The sequence below is a fragment of the Aptenodytes forsteri genome, unplaced genomic scaffold (genome assembly GCF_000699145.1).
Source record: "Aptenodytes forsteri isolate BGI_AS27 unplaced genomic scaffold, ASM69914v1 Scaffold34, whole genome shotgun sequence".
Classification (NCBI taxonomy): domain Eukaryota; kingdom Metazoa; phylum Chordata; class Aves; order Sphenisciformes; family Spheniscidae; genus Aptenodytes; species Aptenodytes forsteri.
This window is the reverse complement of record NW_008795038.1, coordinates 4,973-24,606: the sequence shown is the minus strand read 5'-3', so window position 1 is coordinate 24,606 and position 19,634 is coordinate 4,973. Positions and strand designations below refer to the sequence as shown.

General features: G+C 58.5%; 1 protein-coding gene across 1 annotated transcript in view; it reads left to right on the top strand.

Moving 5' to 3' along the window:
* The window catches only part of DNAH17 (dynein axonemal heavy chain 17), a gene marked incomplete at its 3' end in the record, with an annotated part of 32,780 nt that overhangs the window by 8,242 nt on the left and 4,904 nt on the right, over window positions 1–19,634 (top strand). Inside the window, exons 21-61 of the mRNA XM_009276815.1 lie at window positions 323–545; window positions 625–741; window positions 876–962; window positions 1,250–1,402; window positions 2,027–2,275; window positions 2,503–2,625; window positions 2,854–3,201; window positions 3,281–3,372; window positions 3,554–3,680; window positions 3,918–4,070; window positions 4,549–4,674; window positions 4,888–4,995; window positions 5,136–5,267; window positions 5,754–5,914; window positions 5,998–6,154; window positions 6,593–6,697; window positions 7,198–7,355; window positions 7,957–8,095; window positions 8,596–8,823; window positions 8,985–9,122; window positions 9,707–9,839; window positions 10,120–10,247; window positions 10,365–10,513; window positions 10,656–10,938; window positions 11,095–11,268; window positions 11,997–12,204; window positions 12,302–12,467; window positions 13,096–13,198; window positions 13,398–13,545; window positions 13,926–14,017; window positions 14,200–14,361; window positions 14,574–14,738; window positions 14,899–15,090; window positions 15,591–15,857; window positions 16,404–16,565; window positions 17,149–17,382; window positions 17,574–17,738; window positions 17,841–17,936; window positions 18,029–18,246; window positions 18,494–18,701; window positions 19,020–19,135. Coding sequence (XP_009275090.1) covers window positions 323–545; window positions 625–741; window positions 876–962; window positions 1,250–1,402; window positions 2,027–2,275; window positions 2,503–2,625; window positions 2,854–3,201; window positions 3,281–3,372; window positions 3,554–3,680; window positions 3,918–4,070; window positions 4,549–4,674; window positions 4,888–4,995; window positions 5,136–5,267; window positions 5,754–5,914; window positions 5,998–6,154; window positions 6,593–6,697; window positions 7,198–7,355; window positions 7,957–8,095; window positions 8,596–8,823; window positions 8,985–9,122; window positions 9,707–9,839; window positions 10,120–10,247; window positions 10,365–10,513; window positions 10,656–10,938; window positions 11,095–11,268; window positions 11,997–12,204; window positions 12,302–12,467; window positions 13,096–13,198; window positions 13,398–13,545; window positions 13,926–14,017; window positions 14,200–14,361; window positions 14,574–14,738; window positions 14,899–15,090; window positions 15,591–15,857; window positions 16,404–16,565; window positions 17,149–17,382; window positions 17,574–17,738; window positions 17,841–17,936; window positions 18,029–18,246; window positions 18,494–18,701; window positions 19,020–19,135 — 6,693 coding nt within the window. The remainder of the gene's footprint in view (window positions 1–322; window positions 546–624; window positions 742–875; window positions 963–1,249; window positions 1,403–2,026; window positions 2,276–2,502; window positions 2,626–2,853; window positions 3,202–3,280; window positions 3,373–3,553; window positions 3,681–3,917; window positions 4,071–4,548; window positions 4,675–4,887; window positions 4,996–5,135; window positions 5,268–5,753; window positions 5,915–5,997; window positions 6,155–6,592; window positions 6,698–7,197; window positions 7,356–7,956; window positions 8,096–8,595; window positions 8,824–8,984; window positions 9,123–9,706; window positions 9,840–10,119; window positions 10,248–10,364; window positions 10,514–10,655; window positions 10,939–11,094; window positions 11,269–11,996; window positions 12,205–12,301; window positions 12,468–13,095; window positions 13,199–13,397; window positions 13,546–13,925; window positions 14,018–14,199; window positions 14,362–14,573; window positions 14,739–14,898; window positions 15,091–15,590; window positions 15,858–16,403; window positions 16,566–17,148; window positions 17,383–17,573; window positions 17,739–17,840; window positions 17,937–18,028; window positions 18,247–18,493; window positions 18,702–19,019; window positions 19,136–19,634) is intronic.

Here is a 19,634-nt window from a genome sequence, read left to right as displayed (position 1 = left end):
GTTGGGCGCCGGGGCCTGGCACTCCGACAGCACCTCACCAGCCACGTCACCACCAGGTAGGAGCCTGGTGAGCCCCCCACTGGGGATGGGGTGCTCCCAGTGACTGGAGCCCAGCTGAGCTGTGGTGAAGGCACCACTGTGTGCCAGGGCAGGGCTGGCCCCCGAGGGATGGAGCCATGGGGGCACGGGTGAAGCTGCCAGGCACCCCCGTGGGGGCAAGTCCCTGGGGGGCTGTGCCCTGCAGAGCAAGCCCCAGGCGAGCACGGGGGCAGCTGTGAGCCCCGTTGGGGACGACCAGTGAGCGCCGCCACCTTCCTCCCAGCCTCCAGGAGCTGGAGGATTTCATCCAAGAGGCAAACGCCGGCTTGAGTAAACCTCTGGAGGAGGGAGACTATGATGGGCTGGTGGAGGTGATGGGGCACCTGATGAGGGTCAAGGAGAGGCAGGCGGCGACTGACAGCATGTTTGAGCCCCTGAAAGAGACAGTTGCCTTGCTCAGCACTTACGGAGAGGAGATGCCGGAGGAGATCCACCTGCAGCTCCACGTGAGCTACTCGGGGTGCGGGGGGCTGGGCGCGGGTTCCCTGGGGCCAGGCTGCCAACGCTATGTGGTGCTCGCTGCAGGACCTCCCCGAGCACTGGGACAGCACCAAGAAGCTCTGCCTGCGCGTCAAGCAGAGCGCGGCGCCCCTGCAAGCCAACGAGGTCAACATCATCCGCAGGAAGTGCCAGCAGTTTGAGGTGCCTGCCCTGGGACTTGGGGACGGGAAGGGAGGGCGAGTGAGCAGCTTCCTGGTGGTTTTGGGAAGACTCCGCTGCTCTCCCTGGCTGCCAGCTCCTGGCTGCCCCCCTTGAACCCCATCCTCCCCATGCAGGTCCGGCAGCACGCCTTCCGGGAAAGGTTCCGGGAAAAAGCCCCTTTTTTGTACACTGACCCAGACCCCTACATGTCCTTGAACAAGGTAAGGAAGGGGAGGATGCCAGGGCTGCCGCTGTCCCCGCCGACACTGCCCGGCCGGCCCCAGCCCCGTGCACCGGGTGCTCTGGGTGCTGTTACACAGGGTGGCTGGGGAGGGGCAGCCACTCCAGCTCCGTCTCTGGCTCCCAGCCCTACGGGGAGGATCTGGCCCTGTGGCAGCAACTGTCCTGTTCCCACCATGCTGCAGCAGGGACGAAGCCATCGCTGGGGTAGGAGACATGTCCCTGTCACACGGTCCCCAGCTGAGACCTTTTCTTTTTCTCCGGCCAGCAACACAAGAGCATCGCCGCCATGGAGAGCGACATGGCAGCCCTGTCCAAGTCAGCTGGGCTGTTTGAAGTGTTGGTCCCAGAATATAAACAGCTCAAAGCATGCCACAGGGAGGTGCGCTTGCTGAAGGAGCTCTGGGACATGATCAACCTGGTACGTGCCGCGGTCTGTGAGCCAGCACGATGGGGAGGGCAGGAGGAGGCAGGAGCACAGGGATGTGCTGAACAAGCTTCTGGGGTGTGCTGGGCTGGTCCTCACAGTTTTGAAGTTCCTGAGGCTGTGACGAGCTGCCCGGCATCCACAGACGGTGGCTGCTGGTAGCTGTCTGGGGTCGAGTGCAGTGACCGGGAGCTCTGGCCTCAGTGCTGGCCCCTGTGCCAGGGCACGATGCCCAGTGCTGCCTCCAGGCAAGGGCTTGACAGCAGACTGCTGTTGGCAGGTGTGGGCACCCAGTGTGGGCATCCTGCGCGGGCACCCTGCGCCAGCTGGGCATTGCCAGCCAAAGGTGCAAAGTTGTTGTAGCTCCTCCGAGAGCCTCATTGCCGTGAGAGGTGGGATGAGACACGGGGCAGGTTGTCACAGCGTTAGAGCAGGTCTGCTGGGGCGGGGGCTGCGCACCCCAGCACGGATGCAACGGGTGTGCGGGCACTGGGTGTGCACATGTGGGAGGCGTGACGGGTGCACGGGCTGTGCAGGCGCTGGGTATACTGCTCTTCATCCTGGGCAGGAATGCTTCTGCTAATTACAAGTCCTGTGAAAATGTATCCCTGAATTCAGGTTAACACAAGCATTGACGACTGGAAGATCACCAGGTGGAAGGATATCAATGTTGAACAGATGGATATCGATTGTAAGAAATTTGCTAAAGACATTCGGAGCTTGGATAAGGAGATGAGAAGTTGGGATGCGTTCACAGGGCTGGACAACAGTGTGAAGAACATGATAACGTCCCTGCGCGCCATGAACGAGCTGCAGAACCCGGCCATCAGGGACCGGCACTGGCATGAGCTCATGCAGGCAACCAAGGTGCTCCCAGCCCTCCTGCCCTTCCCTGGCTTCAACCCCTGACCTGGGAGGCTCCTGAGATTTGCATCCATCAGAGGAAGCATGCAATCTGTTTTAAGAGCTAGCCATACACAAATATTTGCGTAGGGTCTTTAAACATGGGTGTTAATGAGCTCGTTTGGGCGAGCCACTGGGCTGCGTCTCCGTGGAGGGGAGTCCATGCCCCGACAGTGCCGGTTCTGCTCCAGGTGAACTTCACCATGTCTGAGGACACAACCCTCGCGGATCTGCTGCAGCTGAACCTGCACAAGTTCGAGGATGAGGTTCATGGCATTGTGGACAAAGCCATGAAAGAGTCAGGGATGGAGAAGGTAAACGGGGCTCCGTTCCTACCCTGCTTTGCTGAGAGCCCTGCTCCAATGCAGCTCTGTGGCTGTTAGTGCTTGTGTTCCTGCTCCTGGGGGCTGGAGTCCACATGCAGCACGGCACCCATGGAGCTCGTGGTCTGGAGGAAGCATTCCTGTTGCTGCCTTGCCTTTCTGCAGGGTCTGGGACTCGGCACCACAGAGTCCAGCTCATTTCTCACGCCCTGTCTGCAGGTGCTGAACACTCTGGATGCTACCTGGGCAACGATGCAGTTTGAGCATGAACCTCATGCCAGGACCGGCATCGTGCTGCTCAAGTCAGATGAGGTGCTCATCGAGATGCTGGAGGACAACCAAGTGCAGCTGCAGAACCTGATGACCTCCAAGTACCTAGCCTTCTTCCTTCAGGAGGTATTGGGCTGGCAGCAGAAGCTGTCGACCACTGACTCCGTTATCAGCATCTGGTTTGAGGTGCAGAGGACGTGGAGTCACCTGGAAAGCATCTTCATCGGCTCTGAAGACATCCGCAGTCAACTGCCAGAGGACTCGAAGCATTTTGATGCTATCGATCAAGATTTCAAAGTGCGAAGCTCGTCGCCCCCCGGACCCCCGAGCGCTAGCTGCCAGTGCGGGTAGAGCTGAAGCATTTTTCCTCTTGCAGGAATTAATGGCCGATGCGGTAAAAACTCCCAATGTGATTGAAGCTACAAACAAGCCTGGTCTCTACGACAAGCTAGAAGCGTTGCAGAAAAGGTGAGGTTTGAGTCGTCCTGGTGAAGCGTTATGGAGACGCCTCACTATCTGGTCTAGGGCCAGAGGAAGAGTTTGATTTCTCCAAAGTGGCATCTTCCTCAACATGGCAATGACTTTGCAAAGAGTAAAAATTAGTATGTGGAGGTTTTAACTGCAGTTTCTCTTCCTTGCTTTCTCTTAGATTGGCACTCTGTGAGAAGGCTTTGGCTGAATACCTTGAGACCAAAAGACTGGCTTTTCCCAGATTCTACTTTGTTTCCTCTGCAGACCTGCTTGATATTTTATCTTATGGGAATGAGCCAGTTGAGGTATGGGTTGCGTGTAAAGTGTGGAGGCAAGTCCTGTGTCTTTTGCGTGCTAACTTGTTATAGTGGTTTTAAAATAGTTAAAATAGTTTTCATCCTAACAGACAGAACACCATCCTTGGTAGCCCCCTTCTCAGGGATGCAGCGCCCTGAGAGACATACGGGAGTTAATCCAAGCGGTGATTACACCTCTGCGTGGGACCAGGGGTCCCTGACCCTCTGCCGTGCCTCTGTTCTCAGGTGTCCCGTCATCTGCCGAAGCTGTTCGACAGTCTGGCTAAACTGAAGTTCAAGATGAGTCCGGCCAGAAAGCCCCTGAAGGTTGGCCTGGGGATGTTCAGCAGGGACGAGGAGTACGTGCCCCTCGACGGAGACTGTGACTTGTCTGGCCAGGTCAGCCAAGCTCCGTGGAGCCTCCACTTGCGGGGACAGAGGTGGGCAGGTTCAGGATGGGGACGAACCTTTTGCTTGTTGTGCACTAACAGCCTGGCAGCAGTTTTAAAATGCAATCGTGAAGCCTTTCAGCCAAAAAATACCCCAAAAATGGGATCTGCATTACAGGTGTAGAACAGCGCTGCAGCAATATCAGAATCATATAAACCCACTCCAGCCTTGCAGCCCCTCAGGCGGTCACAATGTGCTTTTCCCCTTCCTGTTGTTCACCCTCAGACCATGCTCCATAAACTGCCATGGGAAGTGCCCTGCGGGGCCGTGTACCGGGGTCTTTCATGCACCTTGTTACGACGTGCAGGGAGAAGCTTGCTGCGCAGAGCAGCAGGGAGCCGCTTGCACGCTGCCACGGGGTCGCGCAGCCAAACCGGACACGGGCTAGGAACCGCTCGCTCAGGGTCTGCTGGATGTGACCCTCTAGGTTGAGGTTTGGCTGAACCGAGTGCTGGTGAGCATGCACTCCACCCTGCGACGCCTGATCCCCGAGGCCGTGGTGACCTATGAGGAGAAGCCGCGGGAGCAGTGGGTGTTCGACTACCCGGCACAGGTGGGAGCTGCCGCATGGGGCCAGCTTGGCCGGCTGCTCCGGCACAGGTGGGAGCTGCCGCATGGGGCCAGCTTGGCCGGCGGCTCCGTGAGCCGAGGTCCGAGAGGAGGAGCAAGCAGAGAGCCCAGGGAGGTGCAGGTGCCTGCCCTGAGCCATCGCAGGGACGGCGTATTTCCCTTTATGGCCACATTTCGTCCCTGTGGTTTGCTGCAGGTTGCTCTGACGTGCACCCAGATCTGGTGGACCACAGAAGTTGGCATTGCCTTTTCAAGGCTGGAGGAAGGCTATGAGAACGCAATGAGGGATTACAACAAAAAGCAGGTTGGCATCCCTCAGACCTGACCTGGAGCTGTCCTGCAGCCTCTCTCTGCTCGGAAGAGGCGAGGTCCGGTCCGGGGGTCACCGGGAGACGGGCAAAGTATGATGTCATTTTTCTGTTCATCATTTCTTTCCTTCCTCAGATTACTCAGCTAAATGCACTGATTTCACTACTCATTGGAAACCTAACTGCAGGAGACAGGATGAAGATCATGACAATCTGTACCATTGATGTCCACGCCAGGGATGTTGTGGCCAAAATGATCCTTGCAAAGGTATTTGTTACAAGAGGATATTTTTGCTGCTTTGTTTCTTAGCACTTCTGAGCAAAGATTTCCTGTTATTTTATTACTTTCCAATATTTTCAAAGTATCCCGATTGCATGAGGAAACCACACGTGGGGTGTTAGGGGTGCACGGGAGCTGGGGAGGTGACAGCACAGCCGGGGTCAGACGAGACCAGGCTGGGTCTGATGTAAAGCCAGATCCAGGAGCAGTTTTGCTGGTTCCTGCCATGCTCAGTGGGAGCTGCGAGCCTCGGAGCAGGGCTGTGCACTGCGGTCAGCAGGCATGGGGTGGGCTGGGCCACGTGGAGGGACGGTCCTCACCCACCCCAGCATTGCACTGGGACCTGTTTGCATGCTCTCCTCGTGTACGGAGGTGAGAAACGGTCCCAACACATGTTTGGGAGCTCGCTGTGCCCGTGGGTCAGGGCAGGCAGCTCCGGCACCTGCCTGCCCTCCGCAGCCGGCTGCTCCGCAGGTGGAGAGTGCCCAGGAGTTCACCTGGCAGTCCCAGCTCCGGCACCGGTGGGATGAGGGGAGGAGGCACTGCTACGCCAACATCTGCGACGCTCAGCTCCAGTACTCCTACGAGTACCTGGGGAACACCCCCCGGCTGGTCATCACCCCCCTGACGGATCGGTAGGGGCTCAGCTCCCTGCGCCTCCTGCTGCCCGTGCCGCGCTGCCGGCACTGCTCAGCCCTGCCTGTCCTCCCCTTCACAGGTGCTACATCACCCTGACGCAGTCGCTCCACCTCTTCATGGGGGGGGCCCCCGCCGGCCCCGCGGGCACAGGGAAGACGGAGACCACCAAGGACCTGGGCCGGGCAGTGGGCATGATGGTCTACGTCTTCAACTGCTCCGAGCAGATGGACTACAAGGTAGGGCATGGAGGAGCGGGGCAGCAGCACCGAGGTGAGAGCCGTGGGTTGTCTGCCAAGACAAGGGGGGACCTCTTCTGGGAGGCACCACTGCAGCGTGCGCCGCCCGTGTCCAGTTGCAGCATCCATAGCCAATGCCCTGAAGCTGCTCTCCTCTCCCCGGCTCGGAAGCCAGCAAGAAACCTGTGGGTCCAGTAGCAGCTCCTGGTTCCATCCCACGCCGCTCACTCCCACCACAGCTCCGGCCAGCTCGTGTCCCTGGAAGCCCGTGGGAGCCCAGGGGGGCTGTAACGCTGCGGGGCATTTCCCTAGGGAACAGCACAAACCATAAAAGCATGAGCAACTCCCCACACTTGAGCTTTCTTAACAAATCCTCACGTTGCAGCCTCCATGTAAAAGCTCAGTGTCTGAAGCTAATCTCCGGTGCTTTCTCTCCAGTCCTGCGGCAATATCTACAAGGGGCTTGCTCAGACCGGCGCCTGGGGCTGTTTTGACGAATTCAATCGCATTTCAGTGGAGGTTTTGTCCGTGATTGCTGTGCAGGTACGTACAAAACCAGCGGCAGCGTGGGGTGCCGTAGGGACTGGATGAGCCGCTCAGTGTTTCCAGTTCACATACTGAACATTGTCTCAGTTAAACCTGACTTTCAAAGGGACGGTTTGCTGCTATTGTTTCCACTGTGTCATGTTGGGAGGCAAATGGAGGGGAAGCGTGGCAGTACGGAGGCTTTGGGCATGTTTAAGGTCACGCAGCCCAGTTGTGTCCGATCCCAGTGACCCGTCACCCCCCCGCCAGCTCTGCCATTGCCCGGGGACAGGGCATCGCGGTGCCTGGGAAGAAGCTGATTTAAGGCCAGCTCTCCTGAGCCGGGGATTGCTACACTGCCGTGCCTTCGGCAAACTGTCGATATTATTTCTAGCATTACCGATGGCACGACTGAACCTCCAGGCTTGTTTTCTGCAGGCGGTCAGTGAGGGTGAGCTGGGGGCACAGGGCAGGGAGCCGCGGGGCTGCTGGCACTGACACCTCCGCTCGCCTGCCAGGTGAAATGTGTTCAAGATGCAATTCGCGCCAAGAAGAAAACATTCCATTTCCTTGGAGAGACCATTGCTTTGATCCCGTCGGTCGGGCTGTTCATTACCATGAACCCTGGCTATGCAGGACGGACAGAACTGCCTGAAAATTTAAAAGCTCTGTTCAGGTACTCGTAGGCAGATGGGTCAGTATGTAACTGGCCGTCATTACAGCATTTACCTCTGTGGTAATACTCACCTGCTACATCCATAACGTGAACTAAGCCTTTGTTAGTGCAGATAAGGATATTTGTGTGTACTGGCAGCCCTTGAGTCAGGGAGACCTTGGCACCCCAGGACAGCCCTGCTCAAAGGCCCTGAGATGGTCAGGGGCTGGGAGAGCTGAGCTGCTCATCCTGGAGAATAGGATGCTCAGGGTGTCTAATTGCCACCTTCAGCTGAAAATCCAATTGAGAATAAGACAAAAAGATGGTCAGGCACTGGAAGGGGTGGCCCAGGGATGCTGTGGGATCTCTGTCCTTGGAGGAACTCAAACTGTGACTGGAGAAGGCCCAGGGTGACCTGAGCCCTGCTTGGAGCAGGAGGCTGGACAAGAGACCTCCAGACACCCCAGCCGGCCTAGATTACTGCCTGGTTCTCTGATACTAACAGCAGCAGGGAACGATTTATATTGGAAACTCGGGTGCAAATTCTTACTGGCTGTGGGAGGGCAAGGGGCATGTGGACGTCCGTGCACAGCCCTGCTAACCTGCCGCTGCTCTTCTCCAGACCCTGCGCCATGGTGGTCCCCGATTTTGAACTGATCTGTGAAATCATGCTTGTTGCAGAAGGTTTTATTGACGCTAAGCTTCTAGCAAGAAAATTCATTACTTTGTACACACTCTGCAAAGAGTTACTATCTAAACAGGTAATTTAACAATATTGCAAGGTTCTTTAAGATGAAAGAGTTCACTTGAATTTCAAACCTGACAGATTGTAGTAGGATTGCTGGTAGTGATGTGCTGGCTGATGTTCTGCATAGTTCAGGTCTATGGCTGGACAAATTCCACTTCCACGCTGGTGCATCATATGGCATATTTCTGCCTTCTGGAAGAAATCAAGAAGTCCCAAAATAGAATAGAATAGAATAGGATACAGCCAGTTAAGATGAGAGCATCCAGACATTATTCATCTCAGCAGAAGTGATTTACAATAAAAACGTGCTTCCAGGAAGCAAGCCAGACTGCCGTTCACCTCGGGACTGACTGGGGCTTGTCTTGTAAATAAGCTCATTTTAAGTCCAGTCTGCTGGGCACTGTGTGGATAACCTGGGTGCGGGGCAACGGACAGGGTGTTCCTCTGTAATGTTGTTTAAAGCAGTTCTCCCTCACCAAAGTGGAATTTTAATACTTTGGTGCCTGTCGGCAGGACCACTATGACTGGGGTCTGCGGGCTATCAAGTCTGTGCTGGTGGTAGCTGGCTCCTTGAAGAGAGGGGACCCTGGCCGTGCCGAGGACCAAGTTCTGATGAGAGCTTTACGAGACTTCAACATCCCCAAGATCGTGACAGATGACTTGCCCGTCTTCATGGGGCTGATTGGAGACCTGTTCCCAGCCCTGGACGTCCCCAGGAAGAGGGACCTCAACTTTGAGAAGGTGCAAGCCCAGGCGCGGCTCCAGCGCCAGAGACATCCCAGCCCTGGCAGGGTCCAGAGGCTGAAGGTCCATTCGGCACTTCTGGGAGCGGCCGGCTTGTCTCTGGGGTCTTGCGGAGGCCGTGACAACTGCCCATGGTCAGCGCCTGCTCTCCCTCCCAGATCATTAGGCAGTCCATGCTGGAGCTGAAGCTGCAGGCAGAGGAGAGCTTTGTGCTGAAGGTGGTGCAGCTGGAGGAGCTGCTGCAAGTGAGACACTCCGTCTTTGTCGTCGGCAACGCTGGCTGCGGCAAGTCCCAGGTAGCGGCCAAACCATCCCCAAGGACACAGGTCCTCTCCTGCCCCCGGCCAAGCACATCCCACGGCCTCCCCCGTCCTCTAGGTGAGAATGTTCCTGCTGGCCTCGGCCAGCCACGCGGACCCCCAGCTGCACCAGCAGCAGCGTCCGGGTAGGGGATGGCAGCACGGCCAGCGTCCACAGCCACGCCAGGCCCTCCAGCACCATGTGTGCCGGATTCAGCCCATGGAGCTGAGAGGGTTGGGGATGCACAGCTCAGGGGCTGCCCAGGACACCCATGAGCAGAGCGGAGACGAGGCAGGGAGCAGGCAGCGGCACACTCTCACAACGCCCTGCGTGCTGCGCTGCTGGCAGGACGGGCAGGACGGTGCCGGCTGGCTGGGCTCTGGGCTCCCACAACATCCCGGCCAGGAGCCGGCTGCGCAGAGGGAGATCTGGAGCCTTCCCAGCAGCTGTCCGGGCCTGGGTGCTCTGCAGCGGGTGGGAGCAACGCTCTGTGCCCCCGGCTGCGGGCAAAGGCTGCCAAAGGCTGCAAACACCCTCATAGGAGCAGCAGCCGCGGCTGCACGGTTCCCCCTCTCTGCAGGTGCTGAGGTCGCTCAACAAGACATACAAAAGCATGAAGCGGAAGCCGGTCACCATGGACCTCGACCCAAAGGCTGTGACCTGCAATGAGCTGTTCGGGGTTATTCATCCGTCCACGCGAGAGTGGAAGGACGGTGAGACACCAACGCTTGTGAGCGGTTGCTTACCCTGGGTGGGAACTGGCCCAAACCATCCTTCAGCAGCGGCTGACGCATAGGCAAATACCTTCATAAAATGTGTCTCTGTAAACACTTTGTGACGTGGTGATGGAATGGGAAAACCTTTCCTTGGGGCTTTTTACTGGACTGTGAGGGAGGAGGAACGTGTTTCAGGGAAGCACCCAGTCCCGCGTGTCCCCCTAGCAAAAGTGCCGTGCGTGGAAAGGACAAACCCAAGTGTCTCTCTATGGGGCAGGTCTGTTTTCTTCAGCGATGCGTGACCTGGCCAACATCACACATAAGGGGCCCAAGTGGATCATCCTCGATGGAGATATTGACCCCATGTGGATCGAGTCCCTGAACACAGTCATGGATGATAATAAGGTCGGTGCCATCACACCCCAGGAGCTTTGCTCGCTCATTAACTCGGGGTCATCAGCTTGTGTTCATGCCTGGGCCCCAAGATCAGGGCATCCCTCGATGACAGGCCGCTTCCCCCAGGTTCTCACCTTGGCCAGCAACGAGCGCATCCCCCTCAACCCCACCATGCGGCTCCTCTTCGAGATTAGCCACCTGCGGACCGCCACGCCGGCCACCGTGTCCCGGGCGGGAATCCTCTACATCAACCCCACAGACTTGGGCTGGAACCTGTGAGCCAGGAAATGGAGATGGATGGGGTGGGGTGGGATGGGACGGGACGGGATGGGACGAGATGGGACAGGATGGGAATGGGATGGGACGGGTGCTGGCCCCCTGCATGCTCGCCTGCAGCCCTGCCCGTCCCTCCCACAGCGTTGTGACCAGCTGGATTGAGACAAGGACGGTGCAGTCTGAGAAGGCCAATTTGATGATCCTCTTTGACAAGTACCTGCCGGTGTGCCTAGAGAAGCTCAAGTCTGGATTCAAGAAGATCACCCCTGTCCCCGAGATCACGGTGATACAGACGGTGCTGTACCTGCTGGAGTGCTTCCTGACGCCGCAGACCACCCCGCCGGACTCACCCCGGGAGCTCTACGAGCTCTACTTTGTCTTCGCCTGTGCCTGGGCCTTCGGCGGGGCCATGTTCCAGGACCAGGTACGGCTGTGGGACCAACCGCTCGGTGCCTGCCCACACCTGCCTGCTTGCCAGAGCCTGCTGCCCAGCTTCATCCCTCGGCTGCATCCCCTCGGAAAATACTAAAGCAACAACGTTGGCCAGTTTCTGAGTTTGTCTCTGTTTGGTTCCTCCCAGCTCGTGGATTACCGCCTGGAGTTCAGCAAGTGGTGGGTGAACGAGTTTAAAACCATCAAGTTTCCTTCGCAGGGGACAATTTTTGACTATTACATTGATCCAGAAACAAAGAAATTCAGGCTCTGGACTGAAGAAGTGCCAAAATTCGAACTCGATCCCGAAGTCCCTTTACAGGTACTTCCCACAAGCTCTCTGTGTTTATGTGTTTTATTTGTTTATTGCTCCGTGGTCTTCCCCTGAGCAATGCTGGGGCAAGACCCTGCGCCTGGAGCGGTGCAGGGATTTGGGCTGGCTCCGCCACGCCACCACACGGGCTGGTGGCACCCGGCAAACCCCGTGACTTTCTGTGGTTCTGCTTTACTCCGCGGAAACCTCAGCGGGAGCTGCAAGTTGGAACTCTTCTTTTTTAATTTCAGATTAACCTGTGGCTTCGTAGATTATCTTGAAATAATTATAACTATCGCCTGAATGCAAAAATGTACTTTAAAACTTTATTTGCATGTCTTTTGAAATGCTGTCCTGAGGAAGGAGGGGTTGTGTTAAAGATGTCAGGGAAAGGGAGAGGTGCCGTGGCTGAATTTGGCCCGTGCATTGGCTGAGCAAAGACACTGGGGACAGTTTCAGGAGTTGCGCTGTGTTGTTCTCGTTTATCTGACAGCTCCTATTTTTGGTCATAAAGTCTTTAGGATAACCAAGCGCCTGAGACCTTTTGCTTTAAAGAGGGACCACGTTTGTACAGAGAGAAAGCATCTTCTGTTAGACCAGCTGGCATTGCTGGGAAAACCAGGCAAGGCTTCCAGCACGCTGCCCGCTGCTCTAACAGAAGATCCCACCTCTGCCTGCAAACGTCGACTCCAGCAGCAAGAGACGAGCTCCGGCGATTGACGGTGCAATTTCCCCAGGCCTCCATGGTGCACACGACGGAGACCATTCGCGTGCGCTACTTCATGGACCTGCTGATGGAGAAGCAGAGGCCGGTGATGCTGGTGGGGAATGCGGGGACGGGAAAATCGGTCCTGATGTGGGACAAGCTTGAAGCGCTCGGCGCAGATGAATACCTTGTGCAGTCTGTGCCCTTTAACTTCTACACCACCTCGGCCATGCTGCAGGGTAAGGCTGGCCTGAGCTGGCAGCCGGCCCCGTGTCGGGCTGTGCCGCACAGCCCCCTCGCACTGCCCCACCGCCCACCCCGCTCCTCTCACTGCAGCTGTCCTTGAGAAGCCCCTGGAGAAGAAATCGGGGAGGAACTACGGCCCACCCGGGACCAGGAAGCTTATCTACTTCATCGACGACATGAACATGCCGGAGGTGGACAAGTACGGCACCGTGGCACCGCACACACTCATCCGGCAGCACATGGACCATGGGCACTGGTAGGTGCCCAGCCGGCAACCCCCACTGCAGGGGCTCAGTGACCCTCCGCCTGGCAAACCTGTGCCGTGCTGGTGCCTCTCCCATCCCGGTGGAGCCTTGCCCTGCCCGTGCTGCCTCCTGTGCCACGCTGCCGGTGGAGCCAAGCCGCCGATTCCCCCCAGCCCACTCATTCCCAGAGCTGCTGGGAAGGCTTTGGCAGAGGAATGGGAAAACTCTCTGCTGGCAACTCCAAACCCCATCCAAGGCAAACAGCCCCGCTGCCAGCGCCAGCGGGGGAAGCCCTAGCGGGGGATCCCCGCGCCTGGCAGTGCAGCATGTGGCGCAGGCAGCAGGGAGGGCTTGCTTGGAAAGGGAGGGAGAGGTGACGAGTGCCAGCTGCCGTGGGGGGGTTTGGGGACAGGTCTTACCATGTGGCGCGGGAAGGGCCCCACACAGCATCACCATGTGGCGCGGGAAGGGCCCCACACAGCGTCTCCAAGAGTGGTGCCGGGCTGCACCGAGCACCAGGGAAATGGGGATCCCTGCTCCCGCATCCCCCCGGACGGAGCTCCACAGGGTCAGTGCGGCACAGCCCGACTGGAGGAACCCGTCCCCGGGGAAAGCGTCATGGTGCCGGTCCCTGCGCAGGTATGACAGGAACAAACTGACCCTGAAGGACATTCACAACTGCCAGTACGTGGCCTGCATGAACCCGACCTCAGGGTCCTTCACCATCGACCCCAGGCTGCAGGTACGCAGGACCCGTGGGGCCAGGGGCTGTGCCCCAGCGGGTTCGCTCTCCTGGGACCGGAGCCCAAAGCGGGTGGAGCGGGATGGATTGGGATGGGGTGAGATGGGGTTAGGACATGGTGGGGAACCTCGCAGTGCTGGCTGCCTGCATCAGCCCCTGGGGGCAAAGCTCCCGCCTGACTTTTTGCTCCTTTCTGCAGCGCCACTTCTGCGTCTTCGCCATGAGCTTTCCCGGCCAGGAGGCTCTGCTGACCGTGTACAGCACCATCCTCGCACAGCACCTGGCCCTGCAGAGGATGCCGCCGGCTGTCCAGAAGCTGCAGCCCCAGCTGGTAGCAGCAGCACTGGGTGAGCCCCTGCCAAGCTGGGGGGGTGGGAAGGCGGTGCATGCCGGCATTGGCCCCTGGGGAATGCACCCGCACCCGCCGGCACCGGAAAACCCAACCACACCACAACCGGCCAGTGCCCTGGGAGCCCTACACAACACCTCCGCATCACGGCACCGTGCAAATTAAACCTCCGGTCCTCCTTTTCTCCTATTCACGTTCAAAACACAGCATCGTGTCCCTAGAAATGGTCCAACTAAAACCTCAGGCTTGTCCTATCGATTATCTCCCCTCCTGCCGAAGGTCACGGAGGGGAGAGCGAGCCAGGCTCAGGGATCCTGCCGGAGGCTGCAGTGGTCTCTGGGGACCTGCGCGCCTGCTCACCCTGTTTCCTGCTGACAGCTCTCCACCAGAAGGTTGCCTCCACCTTCTTGCCGACAGCCATCAAGTTCCACTACCTTTTCAACCTCCGCGACCTCTCCAACATATTCCAGGTAGTGAGAGGGTTGTTTCCTCTAAAACATCCTTATTCCTTTCTCTCCTTCATCGTGCATCCTTGCAGTGCACCATGTCCTTGAAAAGTACCATGACCTCTTCCCAAAGCCAACCTTTAAACTCAGCTCTGAGTAGCAGTAAAATAAACCCCTGAGGACTGAAGGATTCGTGTGTTTGTCAGGGCCTGTTGTTCTCCACCCCCGAATGCCTGAAAAGTCCCGTGGACTTGGTGCGTCTCTGGCTCCACGAAGCTGAGAGGGTGTACGGAGACAAGCTCGTCGATGAAAGGGATCAAAAAGGCTTTGGGAAGATGCTGGCGGACACCTGCAGAAAGTTCTTTGATGTAAGTTGTGCTGGAAAATGAGGGAGTGCCCCACCCCAGTGGGGCTGCACTGCCAGGCTGAGCTCCCCGGCACGGGCTTGGCAGTCCCACAGGCAGCAGTACCCCCTGCTGCACTGCCAGGCTGAGCTCCCCGGCACAGTGGAGTGGCACGGGCAGCAGTACCCCCCGGGTGCCCCACGGCTGAGCCCCACGGCTGGTCTCGCCTCTCCCAGGAACTCAGTGAAGACCTGGTGTTTGCCAAGCCCAACATCTACTGCCACTTCACCCAGGGCATAGGGGAGTCCAAGTACCTGCCAGTGCCGAGCTGGACAGCTCTGAACAAGCTGCTGGGGGAAGCCTTGGACAACTACAACGAGGTGAACGCGGCGATGAGCCTGGTGAGTGCCCTGCTGCGGGCAGCTCAGCGCTGAGGCAGCGCTTGCACCGCAGAGACGCAGCTGCAGCATCGCTCTCACTCGGGTTTGTATGTTATGGGGCGTTCGCTGCTCTTCCTGCTGTGATTCAGAATATCAAACCTTCCCCTCCTGTTTTCTTCAGGTGCTCTTCGAAGACGCAGTGTCTCATATTTGCAGAATTAGTCGGATCTTAGAGTCTCCCCGGGGCAACGCTCTGCTGGTGGGGGTAGGAGGCAGCGGGAAGCAGAGTCTGGCGCGGCTAGCAGCATACATCAGCAATCTGAACGTGTTTCAGATTACGCTGAGGAAAGGCTATGGCATCCCAGACCTGAAGGTGAGCGCAGCTTTCCTCCTGGCCCCCTGGGGCAGTGCCGCCTGCTCGTGGGATGGATCCTGCAAACGTGGAGTGGTGCTAAGCCCCGTGGTGGCTCCGGTGCCTGGGGTGGGTGCGCAGAGCTCTGCTCTGCTCTTCTCTTCTCGCTGCGTCTGTGCACCGTGCGATCTGCTCAAAGGCGCTTTCTGAACACCCATGAGTCCTGTCCCGAGAGACTGCAGAGTTTCCCCAGACAGGGACGGGCAGGAGCCACTCGTGAGGGAGGTGCGGTGCAGGCAGCCCTGGCAGCTGGCCCCGACTCCGAGCAGAGCAGCAGGCACCCGGCACCTTCCCAAAGGCACCTTCCCAAAGGCACCTTCCCAAAGGCTCCTTCCCAAAGGCACCCTCCTGGCTTCCCGGGGCGGCCAAGGGGCACCGGGCTGTGCCGACTTGATCACTTCAGAGAACAGCTCGGGGGGTCGAAGAGAGAGGGGGTGACGGTTTCTCTCTCCTGCTCCCAGCTGGACCTCGCCTCCCAGTACATCAAGGCGGCCGTGAAGAACATCCCCACCGTGTTCCTGATGACAGACTCCCAAGTTGCTGAAGAATCGTTCCTGGTCCTAATCAATGACTTCTTGGCATCCGGAGAGGTGCCGGGGCTTTTTCAGGAAGATGACCTGGAAAACATTATCAGTGCCATGAGGCCCCAGATGAAGTTCCTCGGATTGCAAGATACAAGGGAAAACTGCTGGAAATTATTTATAGAAAAAGTCAGGCGTCAGTTAAAGGTGGGTGTTCAGTCAGGAGTGGGGTTTTGTTAGTGCTCCTGACTTGCCTAATCCAAAACCTATTTGCAGACAGGACAGAGAAAACCGTGCTTTCATTACACGGTGAAGGGTTTGGGTGAAAGATGTTTTCAAAGGCTCCCCAGCCTATGGTGCGCCCTCAGCCCCAGGGGCGCAGCTCTTCACACCCACGTGTTTACCTCCCTTGGGGCAGAGGGGGGTGAGCAGCCTCCACAGCTGCGAGCCAGGGCCAGGCTGTGCTGGGCGCTCACAGGGACGCTGATGCTGGCACCGTGCTCGGCCGCTGGCCGCAGCCACCAGAGGGGATCCGGTGCCGGCCCCGACCCCGCTGAGAGGCACAGGGTGCACAGTCGCAGACCATCTGCCACGTACTGGGAAAGGGAGTTAATGGGTGGGAGGCAAAGTCCTGATCACCAGCAGAAGAGTTTGCAGCGATGCAGAGCCCACAGCGATGCTCCTGCCATCCCGCACGCAAGCTCGGCCCCCGGCAGCAGGGACGCCCCACTTACCCGCGGTGCTCTGCCCCAGGTCATCCTCTGCTTCTCGCCCGTGGGCTCAACCCTGCGGGTGCGGGCAAGGAGGTTCCCCGCCATGGTCAACTGCACGGCCATCGACTGGTTCCACGAGTGGCCGGAGGATGCGCTCGTGTCCGTCAGCAGCAGGTTCCTGGAGGAAACAGGGGACATCGAGGTGAGCTGGAACCCCAGGTCGGTGCATGCCAGAGCTGTGCCTGTGCACAGCCCTCTGTCCTGGGGGGCTGGGGAAACCGGGCTGCTTTGGGGAATGACCCGCACCTCTGCTGCTCTCCTTGTTGCAAAGTGCCCAGGGATGGGGGTCTGGTGTGACCCGGTGGTGCTGGGGGCAGCGAGCTGGGGATGGGGTCTGGGGTAAGCTCACAGCTGGCTCCAGGGTCAGAGCCTGCACCCCGACACCGTGCAGGTGGGGATGAACCTTTCCTTGTTTTCCGTTTGTCCTTAAAACACCACCACAGATAACAGCCTGAGAACAGCAGCTTTTCCCTAGTGCAGCCCAGGTTAGCCTGGGGGGTTAGAGCCAGGAAAACCAGAGTGGGGTTTAAGAACCAGCATCGTTAGTGCCGTGATCACTTACATTTCTCAGCCATGCGTTGTGCTGTTTAATGAAAAGCAGTGCTTTCCCTCCCAGCCTCTGTGGCTGCATGTGGAACCAACGCTGCGGGAAGGCTCGGTTCTCCCCCAGCGTTGGCACCGCGTCCGCACGGTGCAGCGGCTCACTGTCTGTGCTCCTGGTGCAGGCCGAGGTCAAGGTCTCCATCAGCCAGTTCATGTCCTACATCCACATGAGCGTTAAGGAGATGTCCAAGACCTACCTGGCCATGGAGAGACGCTATAATTACACCACGCCAAAGACCTTCCTGGAGCAGATAAAGCTCTACCAAAACCTGCTGTCAAAAAAAAGGAGCGAGCTCACCGCCAAGATTGAGAGGCTGGAGAAAGGGCTGATGAAGCTGCAGAGCACGACGTCGCAGGTGCCTGCCCACAGCATCATGCCCGCTGTGGGTCCAATGTGGGGGGGCGAGAGGAGGCATGTCCCCACAGGGCAGTCATGGTGGCCGCGTGGCCGCGAGATCCCTGAGCTGTACCAAGCTGCCACTGCAAGGCCAGGTAGGGCTCAGCAGGATCAGCCCTCTGATCCCCTCCATTTCTCCCCCCCATCAAGGTGGACGACCTGAAAGCCAAGCTGGCGGTCCAGGAGGCAGAGCTGAAGCAGAAGAACGAGGACGCGGATAAACTGATCCACGTGGTGGGCGTTGAGACGGCGGAGGTCAGCAAGGAGAAAGCCATTGCTGATGAGGAGGAGCTGAAGGTCCAGGCCATCAACACGGTGCGTGGCGCTGAGCTGGTGCCGGGGTCCAACATGGGATGGGGCAGCGCGAGCTCTGTCGGCTCCAGCCGCTCACCCTGTCCCATCCCTTTGCCTCCCCAGAATGTGGCCGAGAAGCAGCGAGCCTGCGAGACCGACCTGGCAAAAGCGGAGCCGGCACTTGTAGCCGCCCAGGAGGCCCTCAACACACTCAACAAGGTGGGCAACCCCTCAGTGGGAAGCGGGTCCCTGGCTGGTGCCAGCATCCCTGCACCGGGGCGATGCTCAGCGGCCCCGTGGTCCCTTCCCAGAACAACCTGACGGAGCTGAAGTCCTTCGGGTCGCCGCCCCAAGCGGTGGTGAACGTGACGGCAGCTGTGATGGTCCTGACAGCCCCCAGGGGCAAGATACCAAAGGATAAGAGCTGGAAGGCAGCAAAAGTGATGATGGGAAAAGTAGACACTTTCCTTGACACCTTAAAGAAGTTTGACAAGGAGAACATCCCCGAGGCCTGTCTCAAGGCGTTTCAGTGAGTCCATGGCCAGTTCCTGCCCTGCTTCCCAGCCCCCTGCCACAGGGCTGCCCTGGGCAGGGTGTCCAGGAGAGACCCTCACCCAGTGAGCGCAGCGGGGTTCGAGGGGCAAGAGTGGGATCCAGGCATTTGCTCTGCTCTCCCACCCTGCTGCCCATTGGCAGACCAAGCCCCAGGGGGAGCGGGACAGGGCCACCGGCAGCCACAGCGCAGTTTCATAGCGCGGCATATTCTCCTGTTCCAGGCCCTACCAGTCAGACCCCAGTTTTGATCCGGAGTTCATAATGTCGAAGTCATCAGCCGCGGCAGGTCTGTGCTCCTGGTGCCTAAACATTGTTCGTTTCTACGAGGTGTTCTGCGAGGTGGAGCCCAAGAGGCGGGCGCTGGAGGAGGCCAACGCTGAGCTGGCGGAGGCACAAGACAAACTCAGTCGCGTTAAGAACAAAATTGCCGTAAGTGCGTGCCCCCTCCCGCAGCTCCTGGCCAGGGCCAGCTGCCGGAGCCAGCCGCTGTTTGCCTTGGCTGGCACCCGCCGCGGCCCCCCATCAGCCACCGGCAATTCAGCTGCGGGTCGCGGCCAGAAGCCAAAAATGAGCGAGAAAGATTCTTACAATTCATATAACCTGGAGCCCAGGTGCAAGAGCTGCATCGTCACGACAGGGGCTGCTGCAAAGCTCCTTCGGGTCTGCAGAGCTCTCTCCTGGCCTGGCGGCTTACTGCAGCTGCACCGTGTGTGCAAGAGGTAACTGTAGACGTGTTGTCTTTTGAAGGACCTGAATGCTAACTTGGCAGCTCTCACTGCAGAATTTGAGAAAGCTACAGCTGAAAAAATCAAATGTCAGCAGGAGGCCGATGCGACCAACAGAGTCATCACATTGGCGAACAGGTACCGTGCAAACACTGGCTCCAGAAGCGCTGGGACTGTCTTCTGCTCCCTGGCATTGCCTGGTGACGATGACACAGGGGCCATGGAAGCATCAGAGCCCCTCCCTCCCCCAAAAATTAAAAAATCCCGAGTATGAATTGGGCCAGAAATTCAGGGGGGGATACAGCCGCGGAGCCGTGTGCCCCAGGTGAGGGCAGCCCGCCACCCGAGCAGAGGTGGGTTAATCCCAACAGTCTTTGGTGATGGCCGCCTGGGGCATCACGGCCGAGTCGTGTGTCCCCCCCCGCACAGCGCCAGGTTGGGCAAGAAATTCAGGGGGGGATACAGCCGCGGAGCCGTGTGCCCCAAGGGAGGGCAGCCCGCCACCCAAGCAGAGGTGGGTTAATCCCAACAGTCTTTGGGGCCGCCTGGGGCATCACGGCCGAGTCGTGTGTCCCCCCCCGCACAGCGCCACCGCAGCTCCAAGCCGTCACAGTCTCCCCTCACACCCCCCCCGCTC